This window comes from Anarhichas minor, unplaced genomic scaffold (assembly GCF_050575085.1).
Source record: "Anarhichas minor isolate MPS153535 unplaced genomic scaffold, ASM5057508v1 ptg000067l, whole genome shotgun sequence".
Lineage (NCBI taxonomy): Eukaryota > Metazoa > Chordata > Actinopteri > Perciformes > Anarhichadidae > Anarhichas > Anarhichas minor.
The window spans coordinates 1,300,046-1,313,790 of NW_027466513.1; the positions used below are offsets into that span (position 1 = coordinate 1,300,046).

At 41.2% G+C, this 13,745-nt stretch overlaps 2 protein-coding genes across 3 annotated transcripts; both read right to left on the reverse strand.

The window, feature by feature from the left end:
• Positions 1-216: 216 nt before the first annotated feature.
• On the reverse strand, positions 217-3,085 carry dut (deoxyuridine triphosphatase). Of its 2 annotated transcripts, none has more exons than XM_076078780.1 (7): positions 2,888-3,085; positions 2,062-2,227; positions 1,823-1,914; positions 1,623-1,667; positions 1,422-1,496; positions 914-984; positions 217-339 (listed from the first exon to the last, which is right to left on the reverse strand). In XM_076078780.1, exons 1-7 carry the CDS (start codon positions 3,003-3,005, stop codon positions 283-285), a joined length of 624 nt encoding a protein of 207 aa, XP_075934895.1. In that variant the 5' UTR covers positions 3,006-3,085; the 3' UTR covers positions 217-282. The 2 variants fall into 2 exon arrangements, with proteins under 2 accessions (XP_075934895.1, XP_075934896.1); XM_076078781.1 differs by lacking the exon at positions 2,888-3,085 and adding an exon at positions 2,716-2,881.
• Positions 3,086-6,385: 3,300 nt separating this feature from the next.
• LOC142934304 (homeobox protein DBX1-B-like) lies at positions 6,386-9,132 on the reverse strand. The gene is made up of 4 exons (XM_076078835.1): positions 8,766-9,132; positions 8,561-8,659; positions 6,796-6,998; positions 6,386-6,667 (listed from the first exon to the last, which is right to left on the reverse strand). Exons 1-4 carry the CDS (start codon positions 9,130-9,132, stop codon positions 6,386-6,388), a joined length of 951 nt encoding a protein of 316 aa, XP_075934950.1.
• Positions 9,133-13,745: the final 4,613 nt, after the last annotated feature.

Genomic DNA, 13,745 nt, shown 5'->3' on the forward strand with positions numbered 1-13,745 from the left:
TATTAATGTGACAAAGTTAAACTAAAGGCTGTAAAACTCACTGGAGTTGAGCTCAACATGGTTAGGTTATTTACCCGAGAAGCATTTATTGTCCTGCACTGCCCCCATGTGGAGATTTGGAAGATTGTTATTTTTTACTTTGGGGTCAGACAAGAAGTTCACCTGACAGAACTCAAACTGTGACAGTCCCAGTAAAGACACCAAAACTCTCCAAAGTACAAAAAAAAGGATTTTATTCGTACCCAATCAATATATTTTAATCACAAATAATATTTGGAGCTTTCAGTTGCATCCAGTTGATCCAAAACCTCCAGCACCACGCTCCGTCTCATCAAGCGTCTGAAAGAACACAGCCATGAATTTATGATTAAAATCTATCCGATGACGAACATGAAATAAAGCCAAACATCTAATGGAAAATCTGACAATGTTTCCACAACAATTTGAAACAGGTAAAGCACACTCAAGTTGCCAGTTTTAGGCAGTCCTGCAATAAATTCTACCTTCATGAAGGTGTTGAATGTTCACTTTATGTTGAAGCTGTTTCAGAGGTGTTGATTCAACTAAATGATTCTTTTACGGGATGAAGTTTGTGGTTAAATTATATTGCATTTCCGAGGTGTTATTTTGCCTATCCTCCATGCTATAATTGGGTTGGGTAAAAATAGAAAACACCCGTCATTGTAACAATGAAATTCCACAACACCACAAACTAAAGCCTCCAAAATGATCATTAAGTTGAATCAACACCTCTCTAATGCAGCTGACAAACACTGAACATTATAACCTCCAGGAGGGGAGGATTTACTGCAGGACCGTTGGATAAAACTAATGCAGTTTAATACAAGTGTACCCAATAAACTGGAAACTTAGTGCGAATACATTAGTGTTGTTTTTTCAACCTGCAGTTTACCTTTTGCTCCACCAGATCTGGGTAGCAGATCCTCTCGCAGACCAGCTGAGCAACTCTGTCGCCCTTTTTCACTGGAAAGACAAACAGACGGAGATAACAACAACAAAAAGCAAAGACTGTAGCAAAGACTTTAAAAAATATATGTATAAAGAGCTTCATATCTTTAGTTATGTACAGGATGCAATAAGCAAATGTTAATAGCAAAAAATGTTTTTCTTCATTTCTAAACAAAAATATTCCAGGTTAAAAAATATTTTTTTATTTAATATTAGTTTTAGCCAGTTTTGTGTTTTACCAAACGTAGAGAATAATTTAGTGTCAGAGATGCAATGACCTCGTTCATTCTGCTATACATAGATTTATTAAACAGTTAAATCTGTTAACCTACAGGGAGCTGGGTCAGATTTAAACTCAACATGTTATGTTTACTGTGAATGACACCCCCCAGCCTTACGTCATCACGATGTATTTCATGAAGGTGATGTTCGTCACTGACGCCGCCACTCACCATCAAAAGAGGCCTTGCTGAAGTTGAAGAGCACAACTCCCACATTTCCTCTGTAGTCTTCATCTACAACTCCAGCTGAGGAGAGAACATACAGACGCAGTCGGGGGAAAAAAATTAAAATGACTGGACGTGTCCCGGGTTAGAACATCACCTGCTCACATGGATTCTAGTCATAAGTAGATCAAACATGCAAAGACTCACCGCCAACATCAATGAAGTGTTTTGCTGCCAGTCCAGACCTCGGTGCTGAGAATGACACAATGGACAAAGACACATCTTATCAACTAGTGTGACATAATCCTGACATGAACTCACATGCAGTGAGCTAAACCTAAGCAGCAAGTAGACAAAGCAGGAAAAACATGTACTGGCAGAGTTGCATCAGTATGTCAAACACTCACCCACTCTCCCATAGCAGCCATGTGGTACTGCTATCTGGATGTCTGTCTTCACGATGGCCTTATCCATAGGACCAATGGTGTAATCATATGCACTGTTTCAATCCAGAGAGTTAAGGTTGGCTGGTTAACAGACGCTTTTACACAGCACTAGGATACAACCGTTGCAGCTAAATGCTCACAAGCATTTGAAGTGACTATCAGTAAAGCTAAACATCATATTAACTCATCGTGTAACCAACCTGTAGAGATCATATCCCGCTGCTTTAGTTGAGCCTCTGGTCGGTGCCGTGGCATACTCAGAAAGCTTTGCGAACCTGAGGACAGATCTGTCTTCTGCACGCTTTGTCTCCGTCCTTGCCCTCTTCGATGGAGAAATTGCAGATGCATCTCCAACTTCTGTAACTTCTAGGGAGGGCATGTTGGCAAAAGTTTTGACAGTTAACACCGACAGTACACTGAATAACGTATACGGACAAAAGACTAAGCAAGACGTGGAACTACAACAGACTACTGGAAGGTTAACAAGCTTCTGCTCCAGTGTTCTTGGCGGTCCCTGCTATTTGAATGAAATCTCCCGCGTTGAGAGTTGCGCCAAATTGGCCCCTCCTCAAAAGACACGTAACTTTAAATATATACTGTATCATACACCGTGACACGTCGTAATGGCAACTCCAAGCTATTATAAACGTTGCTACAGAACTGTCAGCGAATGTATTGTGAAGAAAACCCATTTTTGATAGATAAATCTGCAAGAAATGACAACCCTTTCGTCACCACGTTGCACATGAAACCAAGTTCTCGCGAGAGTTCCTAACGTAAACAACCGTAACCTCTATTAAAAATAATGTCACCAAAGCGCATACTTGTATAATAATAAGCCTCGCTTTACTTACGCATTGCACCAGAATAAAGCAGAGGTAGTGTTGCTGGTCTCTACAAGAAAGTGCTCGACGGATAAATATTGCAGCATGCTAAAAACATGCTAGGCAGGCTAGCGAAGCTAACGTCAGTAAGCACTCGAGATGTTGCTCGTGGTAACGTTATCCATCCTAATATCTTGCTTGCCTTTGTTTAGAGTAAGCGTCTGCATATGAAACTCCCTTCCTAAGAGACGGGGAGCAACGTCAAAGACCGCAGAGCATTGTAGCTGAAGATCCCTTCGCCTCAGCAGCGTTCGTGTCATATTGATAAGCTAACGCCACGCTAACAGCTAACTAAGCGCTAGCATCCTCTCAGCTGATTGCACTGTGACTGCACCTCCTCCTCCTCTTGTCATACAGCTCCTCCTCTCTCTGCAACAGACGACTCGTCAGAGCCGCGCATTGCGGCAAAGGTGGGGGGGATATCAAGAACAGCATGCTATCTCACTTTATGTTGACCCAAAGACATGTGCAGCCATTGATTCGCTTTTATTCATTTGGAAAAACAAAACTGAAACGATTACGGTCGACCCTCATCTACCTGCATGCGTGTCTTTTATTGTTGTTTAGCTGTGTCTGACTGATTTATATTTTTCACATACTCTGCGTGCTTTTATGTTTTGTGCCTCTGACATGGATATTTTTAGTGTCTACCAATGCAGCATAATCTTCTCTATGGTCCATTTCTATTTAGTTATCCCTCATTTTATTTGCTTTGTATGTGTTTAATTTGAGAGCCTCAGTGTTGCATGTCTTGACAATGTATTCTCCTGAATGATGATACTATTAATATTAATATTCTCACTTCTTTCATTGTTTGTGCACGCATTGTAAAGGGTCAATATTGCATAACTTTGTAAATGTAATCTTATTATAATCGTATTATTATAATATTCTGTTTCTAGGTTTACTTTGTAACATCTGCCTTGGGATTACAGATGAAAAATAGCCTCTTGGCTAACTCTGGCGAATTTACAGCAATGTTTTTATTAATGTGCACTGTCTCTTATCAAATAAACCAATAAATAAATAAAATAAAAACATGTATTAGAAGCTACTCTGAAGCAGGCTTATGCATTAGATTTCCAAGATCTATTTGGTTAAAACAGTGTTTGTATGAATTTTGTCAAAGAGTTTGTATTCCTAATTTATTGTTTGATAAGTGGTGGCCTAAGATTGCTGTGATTAAAAGTAATATAAAGCTTGTCGTAAACAATTGAAAGTCATGCTATACTATGTCATATACAAGTCATAGTAGAATATTTCATAACAAATTTTAATTAAAAAATGTCCCAGCATTGTTAGTCACAAAAAAGTCTTGGCACCGTATTTCAGAAAAAAAGTAAATTCAACGTATTCATGTCGAAATGTAATTTGTGTTGTTTTTTTGTGAGACTGCAGTTCATCTTCACCTGGAATAAAATAATAGAACAGTTGCAATTCTCCATCCTTGCTTTGTTTGGTTTTAGAGAATAATCATAATGTGTTTATTTCATATCAGTATACTGCTGCCTTTTTTCCTCAGAAGCTGTTACTTTTTTACTCATTTAAAGCAGCTTTCAGCGTTGCCTACTGTCATTGGGATTTATGTTTAATTATCTCTTCCTAGAGCGCCCTAAAGAGTCATAACCGTCATCACCAAAAAACCAACCAGGAGTCCTCCAATCTCCACCGAGCCACAGCTTCATCTAATCAAGCTGAGATACTCCTGTTCCTGCCCAGCTGCAGTGTGTGTGAGCTGTCTGCAGATGGCGATACAGACACTCGGGAGCATCAGTGGGCCTCAGCTGCCAGCGTCTGAGAACACTGATGAGGCTGCTGCTGCTGGTTGGATGGGTGAACAGCCAGCAACTTTCTGCTCTTCTTCCTTCTCTACAGCTGAAGTTGCCTGTGTGATTGCTGGAGGATAAGATTAAAAAGATAAAGAGACAAAGTGAATGTTAACTACAGCAAGCCCATTCACACTTCCTGAAAATATACAAAGACAAATTGACACATTACCAGGTTGTAGCCTGGCTCAAAACCTCACGACTGACAGCCGGTCTCAAGGCACCTTGACGTAATGCATTCTGGGGCAGTTGAGTATGCACAGAAAGCTCACGTCGTATACTCAGAAATTCTTGCTAATCTACATCCGGGCATTTATTGCATTCACAAAATCCACATATGAAGTGTGAACAAACGTACTCACTTTCACTTTTACATCATACTTAGCATTTATAGTATACAAGTATGCAATTTTAAACACAGTCATTAAGTGCACACATTTCACTGGTCAAACACATACGTAAGCACAGACATCCACATCTTTAATGTATTTTACAAAGCAAGACAAGGCCAGGACTAAATCTAATTTACAAAATCCCTTTAGAGTCCTACTTTTCCCAAAAAACACAAACTTTCTAAATGGGGAATAAACATTCACCACGGCTAGATTTATTCTTTTAACTTTTACCATGTTTGAGATAATGTCCTTTTTCCTCTTCACAAATAAGCCTCGACAAGTTCTCACTTTGATAATCCTTTTAGATCTCCATGCACATTGGCCAAAACAGACTGTTGCACAAATGTCTTTTGGTGCTGGACTGAATTCAAACAATACCTTATTTTCTAACAGACTATGTGCATTTGCAGATTTTTTTAATTGTCTAAATGTCTGTAAGCTTAACAGGGCTTTCGAGTCGACTCTCTCCTCGAGCACCTCGGGTTGTCAAAGAGCAGACATGAACGAGAAGCAGTACTTTGGGATTCAAATTAAAGTGTATGCATGTATAACCCAATGCTGTGAAGTTGGTGTAAATATTTGGACCACGAGCAAGAAAGAAAAATATATTGATGTGTTTTGGTGCTCGAAATCAGAACGTTTTGCAGGTTGATTGGGTGAAAATGTGTTGACTTAATAACTCATTCCCATCCTTTCACTGCAAAGCCTGTTTTATGTGATTTGTGATGAACAAAACTACAGTATATTCTATTCTGTTTATAGGGCTATAAGCAATCTGAGGTTAAAGATAGGAAGGTAATCTGGGTTGAATGGTGATGTAAAACGGTTTGACATCATTTCTGTGACTGTGATGTAAAGAATATTGTACTTTGTATTCTCTTTAAACCTCCCAGCCTACCTTCTGGAAAAGCAGGTGGACGTTTAGAGCGTCATGTCAACCAGGTTATTTGTGAATTGTGTCAACAACAAAAAAATCTAACAAACACACATTTGACTTGGAATTGTTTACAATTTTATTTGGTATTGTACAAAAAGTGTGAAATAAACATATATACAGCACATAATACAACATACTTATTAAAGAAATTCATATAAATTATTAACCAAATAGCTACATTTTTTTCAATAAACAACTCTATTCAAGGTAAAAGTAACTCAATATTCTTGGCATAAAATTTCCATACAAAATTGTACAAAATACTGTACAATTGAACAAAGCTGTGCAAAACAGCAAATTGTGTCCCAGAAGCAGATCCTGTACAGTGCGCATGCGCTGAGTAAGCAACAAACTTGAGAGAAACTTTTTTTTTTAACAATGACATTTATGGGGTCGGCAGCTTCTTACAAATCTGGTCACAGTCTCATACGAAAACAAAACATGGGTTATATTCTCTCTATATTTGCTTATTTTTAAATAAATTAAGATACTGTTATTTCTTCTTCGTCTGACTCTGAGAAGTCCGAGTGCTTACTGGAAAGAGATGGAGAGGAGATGCTGGATTGCGCCCTGATTCTCTCTCTTCGAAACTCTTCTTCCTCATCTTCCTCCTCAGCCGAAGACTTCTTGCCCACGTCGCTGAGGTCCGGGTGCGGGTTGGCTTTGGTGGGCAGCGTCTGCTCGCGGCAGCCACCGGATGACAGCAGCTCTCGTTCCTTGGAGTTCCTCCACTTCATTCTCCGGTTCTGGAACCAGATTTTCACCTGTAGACGGCGAGACAAAACGGTGAGTGAAAAAGTTCTGCGTTAAGTGCAGCGGAATGCACAACAGTGGTGTTACGCGCAAATTACGCACGACCTATTGAAGATTTGAATCACTTGTGAAGTTTTACCTGTGAGTCTTTAAGGCCCAGCTTAGAGGCAAGCTTCTTCCTGTCGGGCTTGCTGATGTATTTCTGTTTCTGGAACATTTTCTCCAGAGCTTTGCGCTGCACATCGGAGAACACGGCCCTCCTCAGCATCCCTCTCCGGGGTTTTCCTCTGGCGGCCAGGGGCCAAGAAAAGGTCCCGGGAATGGGGACAACGGATGAAGATGCTACAATACAAACAAAGAGGAGAAATTGGAACTTGTTAGCTTTGCTTTTTTTGCCACATCTCCGAAAAAAATACTGTTCGCGGAGAAGAAATGATCCTTAAAACGACCCTGCAGACACAAATGACCAACTAGGAGATATTGAATATTCTTCTGTTGTCTAAATCTAAACTAAAAATCCCTCAGAAATCTATATGAATATAATGATTTCCCTTTAAGCCCGTAGCCTACTTTTCAACTTTTTATTGGAAGTTTTCTTCCTTTAGAACTGTGCAATACGTCTCCGTTTTAAGTGAAATGGCACGAGGTGACTAATTAGCACATTGGCCGGTCTCCAACCGCATTGGTATGGTAAAGAGGTAGCATATCCTTTAAGGAACCCTGTGAGGGCGGATAGAGGAGTTAATAAACCGTGAACGGTAATTGTGTAGTAATGAACTAACGCAGAAAAGACTCTGGACAGGCGGCGAAGGCCATATATTATCGCAACAAAAGGAGATTTACACTTTCAAACTAAACACAACTGCATACCAGAATACTGATGCCCGGAGGGGGGAGTGAAGAGTGGAGGGGAATGGCGCTTTTTTTTTCTTCGTGCCTTCAAATCATTTTCATTAAATGAACACGAAAAGCTATTCAGCACGCTGGAGTTGTTTTGTTGAGGCTTTCAGCTGAGCCCATGAAAAGACTCCATCTCCATTATGATTTGTCTGAATGAAAGCACGGACTAGCGACTTTATAGACTTTTCTTAGAGATTATTCTTTATCTCAACTCGTTGATTGGCCCGCTTGGAGAATAAACGTTTAGGGCACAGAGAGAGGGAGGATTGGAGGTCAGTGGTAACCTATCCTATGGGCCGAGCAGCACGCAGGGACAAACGTCCCCCAGCTATGACATTTTTGGATGCAGTAGGGCTTTTATTTTTAATTTTTAAATCGCCTTACTTCAACTCCCTCCGCGCGAGACACTCTTCCTGTCTGCGTTCTGCTAACTGGACGTCTTCCTGACAGTAGCTGCCCTGTGGCCGCAGAAGAATCAGGAACAACAACGCGCTATGTGGTCTTGTGAGAATATTGAAAACTCTCAATAGCGCCTAATAGGGAAATTAGTGCATGACTGGTTCACGCCTTTGCCCCCCCCCCTGGTAAAAGTCACTCTCCGGGGTGTGTGGGTGGTTCGCCCGGTGGGAGCTGACCAAATTGGTCATGGTGCTGAAGGCTTTGTTGCCCGCCACAGCGGCCCGCTGGCCCCCCGGGCTCTGTGGGAAAACGCGGGGCCAGAGAAATGCCAAAACGCCCCCCAATGGGAAGCAGGGGGGACTATAACTCGCCACCCCGCCTCAAATTTAGAGCGTGACGATTTGGGATAATTGGTTAATTAGGGGTGGGTGTGTGCGTCCGGGCAGGGGCCAGAGCTCCCCATTAATAAGACAGTGATTTCTTCTTTCGGTGGTTAAAAAAATATATGACAGGGTGCGAGAGTTTTTTACATTGAAAAGCAATTAGTTCAGACAGAATTCTAAAGGCTAAAGATAGATGGAGAAGTGCGTAAAAGTTGCGCCTACCTGGAAAATAAGGCGTCCTGAATATGGGGTGAAAGGTCCCGTCAAAGCAGGGGATGGGGAAGGTCTTGGCGTGCAGGCTGTGGAAAGGGTGTGAGGACGCTGTGGAGGAACATCACACGTTAATCATTCCCGAATGAGAAACAATAATTTCTAAGAAACACGTCAACTCAAACTGATGGTAGGAGCACGGAGTCCGTCTACTCACCGATCTTTGGTGAAGGTGCGAGGATGGCGCTCACTCCAAACTTGAGAAAAGTTGGGTCCTTGCTGCTCGACACCGACATTTTCGGCGAGCACGATTCGCGCGTCACCGTGGTCGTGGCCACCGCGCGCTCCGCGGGCACGCCGCTGAAGGACACGGTGGTGGTGGCCGTGGGCAGGGAGGCGCACGCTGACGGGACAGTCCGGTTAATGAAGGCGGCAGGCCGGCTTATCCGCAGCAGGTCCTCCACTAGAAAGCTGGAGTGGGTATGGAAGCCGGACGGGTGGGTGTGGTGGAACGGCAGAGCGGCGGCGGGCCGGTACAGACCCGGGTAGAAGGCAGGAGGCGCGAGGACGCTTGGGATCATCATGGTCCCGGATGAGAAAAAAGTCAGTGTGTGAAATCTGAGATACTCCTTGTGTCAGCTGGGAGAGAATCAGTCGTGTGAATGGTTGCTAACTCCTCTGGTTTCCCCACTCAGGGGAGAGGTATTTTATAGTGGCCTGCCCCCCCTCCCCGGCCCTCCGCTCAGCGCTGACAGCCTCAACAATGGGGCTCAACAAAGTTCTCCACATGGGTCGCTTTCATGCCGCATCCCCCAGCCCGCTGATTGGCCGAAGGACGCAATTTATGATTGCATTAGACTTCATAAGCAAGCAACACACAATGTCCCCACCACAAAAGAGGCTCAGTCATCAATTTTGCATGTTGACCACTTTCCTTTCAATTTGTTTTGTTTGGCAGAGGCAAGCGGCCTAATTAAAGAGCAATCTTTACAGATTCAGCCATTATATGGGGACTTTTAATGAGTACTTAAATAAAAGATACTTTATTCGTTCCCATTCATGGTGTCTTTCTGTTATGCAGATTATAAAAAAATATACAGCCTACTCGTTAACAATGTGAAATTATTCTTTTATTCTATTTTCAGCATTGCAAAAATAAAAAAATATATACACATAAGATGATAAAAGTAGGCATTAAACAATATAATACTATTAAAATAATAACTGAGTGTATTATGTTAAATCTGGGCGAACATTTTCTACACTAGTTGCTACGCCGCGCAGAATATGAAATGTAAATCGGTTTTAGGGTTTCATAGGATTCTCAACACTCAATCTGGCCCTCGTCATGGAATAATGTCTTAAACGGATTTCTGCTATCAAAACGCTTTAACAGATGTGTTAAATATCACTCTTTTTGCACAGGCTCTATTCAGTGCGCAGAGCCGCAGCTCAGTGCGCACAGGAGAAGTGTGCGGCCTGAGCAGTGCGCTCATGATCCTGTTAACCATGAACTAACTGTCAGCCTCAGCTGCGGAGGAGGCGCCCCTCGGCCTTTCTCTCCTGCCCTCTCTTCTCTTCAAAAAAAAGCCCAGAGGAATAAAAAAAAGCTTTATTTCTAAAGACGGTTTTGTTCTGCTATTTTAACCGGCTGAATAAAGTGCATCTGTGATTTGATTTAAAACGCATTCATATGAGCGGACACTGAGACCCCATATAAAACTCTTATTAAAGCGACTTGGAGCCTGATCGTCGTGTTCTGTCAGCTTTGCCCCTGAAAACCCGTTAAAGCAAAGCAATCAGGCGAAAATGCATCGCAGAGCCAAAGAGGAAAAAGAAACGCCTAATTGTTACCAGTTTGAAACCAAATTAAAATAAGAAATACAATAAAACTATTTGGAAAAGTTTGATTTAGATTTAAAATACAAGAAATAAAAAACTTTATATATACATTTACTATTTATGTTTTACTTTGTCATGTATGCCCTTTATTGTCACAAATTGTCAAAAGTACGTCGACATGCTTGATCTTTAACACTCAAATATATTTTTCCACTTAACTAAAAAACACCGGAATATCCCATGGATAGCGAGTCTGTGTGCAGTTATTATTGTCCATTCATGATATTAAGAACAAAACAATAATATAATAATAATAATAATAATATATTATACTTTTTAAATCATATTTTATATTTGACAATATGATTCTGAAAGTGTTTTTATTATCAGTCAACTAAAAAAAAAACGTAAGAAGAAAGGCTCAATGTTTAATTGAAAGTGTGTGAGCAAACTTTCTCTTAATATAAAGAACAATTTACGGCAGCCGGTCTGTGCGCACAGTCAGCTTTACTGAGTGATATTTCTGTCTTAAGAACCAGTCGCTCAGTTTGCATCGGATCAGCTCAAATAACGATAAGTGGTTCGACATCAATCTAATATAAACTGGCCACAATTCGATAATTAAAAGGGAACGCCTCCGTGAAATGATCCCTTAGAGAGAGTCAACGCTTATCAGAGGTGCGTCTGCTTTATGAGCGCAGGACGCAAACAGGCGTTAACGCAGCGCTCCGCCAGCACAGCTACACCTCCGCTAAGTAACGAGAACCTTCAAAGCTTTTTTTATGAGCCCATATTCCTTTACTTGGCTGCCCGAAATCCTCCTTTTGTGAGCCGTAAGCAGATGGTTAGCAGGAAGCATAGGCTGCTCTGGCTGACCGAGACTAATTTCTACGAGCTTTGCAAGCTTGCCACGTCCCCGCTCCTTTACCAGGCCGAGTAAAAACAGCTGGCTGCGGCTGAATTAAGGCCATTAAAAGCACATCTCTGAAATATTACCACCAACAACACCCCCCTTCCCCTTGTTAGAGCCCACTCAAGTCCCATCGCCTCCATCATAGGATTCAACTTCCCATGTTAAAGTTGTCATTATGGGATAATTTGTAGTATTTATAGCAACACCAGGTCCATTATACATTTAGCCTATTGGTACGCATTTGTGAGTTCATTTGTACACTATTGTATCGGATCATATTTAATAACAACTGTATCAATATTCATCATGATATTTCAGCGTTGTATAATATTCATATTGACACCACCTAATTATATTTTTGTTCACTTATGGTGGGCTAATTCCCCCTTAGGGATTACCTACTGATGTTTATCACTTGTGGTATCCTTAGATATCCCTACAGGGAGGATTACTCATAATATTCATATAGGGATTACCACCTGACAATTAAACTTAAAATATTCCTAAATTAATTAATGTTTTTCCAGATATTTCCAGCTGTACCTGTAGCCTATATAATATAATCGAATAGTGAAATATATGCAAATATTATCGGATTGTTCTTTTTTTTTCAACACGGTCATGCCAGTTTACCAAACAGATGAACTTAACCATTGTCTTGGCTCTCTTTCTACTTCGTTAAGTGAAAGGCGCTGAGTAAATATGTTACCCATGCATGAGAGGCTCTCTATGGGCCGTCCCATTGTGCCGCGGGTCCGACAGGTGGTTAACTGTTTATTATTCCCTCATTATTTATCGGTGACGTGGACGCACCGAGGAAAAAGGGAACTCCCCATCTTTTCACATAACCGGGGAGGAACAGATTGTGCTGACTGGTCGCAGGCTCGTATGTGACACCGGTCACCAGTCCATCCATCTCAGCCCTGCAGCCATTCAGCCTGCATCCAAATCCATCAGGGTTTGGTAAATTGAACGATTTATTTCACTTAACACATCCATCCTGACAGATTTAGCCATTTTCTGTTGCACTGCATGCTCGCCAAACACAAGCAGGCAATTGATTTTTAATACGTTTTCGGATATCATTTAAAAACAACAACTACATTTATGAACATTATAATTTACAATAATGAACAATAATAATAGACAGAAAGACAGATGATATCAAATTCAGAGTCACGACCGACCAGCCATGAAAACATTATAAGGAGATTTTAATAATGTCAATACTGTTATTAAAATGGCCTAAAGATAAGTTTATAAGTAAATTAAGTTGAATTTGAGACATCTCAAATGTTGATTAGTAAGGTGTTTACTTATTTAAATTTTATATTTTATCATTTGAAAGCTACATCTCGATATACTGTATATATACACAAAACATGATGCAATATAGATTAAATATAAAATGATCCCGTATAAATTAGCTGTAATTTATACGGGACCATAATCATTCAAAAATAAGCCAATAATACAAAATCAAACTCAATAAGTAGCCATTTGACATAATAAATGCCTCACTTTCGAGACTTAATGTTGCTGCTAAAATGTCAAATTGTGTCCATCATTTTACTTAAAGCTAAATTGACTTGCAATGAAGCATTATATATTGCTTTTACTAAAGTTTCTGCCTACTTCTACCACCATTGCACACTCATTTTTCAGACTCGAGTCCATCGGGCCTTAAAATGTCACAGTTCGTACAATGAATCCTCGCTCCTGCCATGTGATGTTAACCAAACATCTATTTCAGAGGATTCAGTTTGTGACCGGGCTTCACCTCAGCAGAGGCTCCCACTTGGGGTGTTTTGGCCGCGGCTTCACCTCGGCTCTGCCGGCGGCACTGAAGGTTCCTGCAGCATCTGGCGCAGGCGGCGCAAAAGCCCTGCTCAACACTGAGCGAATTAGCAATGCCACAAGATTCAGAAGAGCAGTGACAAGCATTAAATCGATATTAACTTTGTATTAAACATGGGCCCCTCCCTCTTCCCCAAATGGACTGGAGCCATATCAGAGCACAAAGCGGTCTGTATGAACTCTGGCTGCACCTGTTCCCCCTCACTTGGCCATGGGATTTCAGCTTCTTAGTTTCGCCCCAGGCTCTTTCGTCTGCTTCACCCCATACTGAATTCTTTCAGTTGGGCTTTTGTCATCCTTTTTGATCTCATCTCACCCTCGCACGTTTACAACTCATCAAGTCACACCATTATGCATTTCACATTTACATTTTCATTAACTGTCCAAACCGTTACAACACAAGTTCCACTTTCAACCGAAGAAAGTTTCAGGGAAAAACTGCTCTTTCTGGTCCAGACTGGGACACTTGCCTCCCCTTGTTTTGCTGTTCATTTATTAGTTGTCAGTATGGATGTCGAGTGGTGTCCTAATCCTCTTAAAGCGCATGTTGGTACAGTTTGCATATCATTTTCTCATCTTGGAGAA

Coding starts and splice junctions, on each gene's coding strand:
- LOC142934304 (XM_076078835.1), bottom strand. CDS start 9,132: ATGATGATCCCAAGCGTCCTCGCGCCTCCTGCCTTCTACCCGGGTCTG. Junction 8,660..8,765: donor CGCACCTTCACCAAAGATCG/GTGAGTAGACGG, acceptor GTTCCTCCACAG/CGTCCTCACACCCTTTCCAC. Junction 6,999..8,560: donor CAGGACGCCTTATTTTCCAG/GTAGGCGCAACT, acceptor TTTGTATTGTAG/CATCTTCATCCGTTGTCCCC.
- dut (XM_076078780.1), bottom strand. CDS start 3,005: ATGACACGAACGCTGCTGAGGCGAAGGGATCTTCAGCTACAATGCTCT. Junction 2,228..2,887: donor GACGCTTACTCTAAACAAAG/GCAAGCAAGATA, acceptor TGCCCTCCCTAG/AAGTTACAGAAGTTGGAGAT. Junction 1,497..1,622: donor ACACTTCATTGATGTTGGCG/GTGAGTCTTTGC, acceptor TTCTCTCCTCAG/CTGGAGTTGTAGATGAAGAC.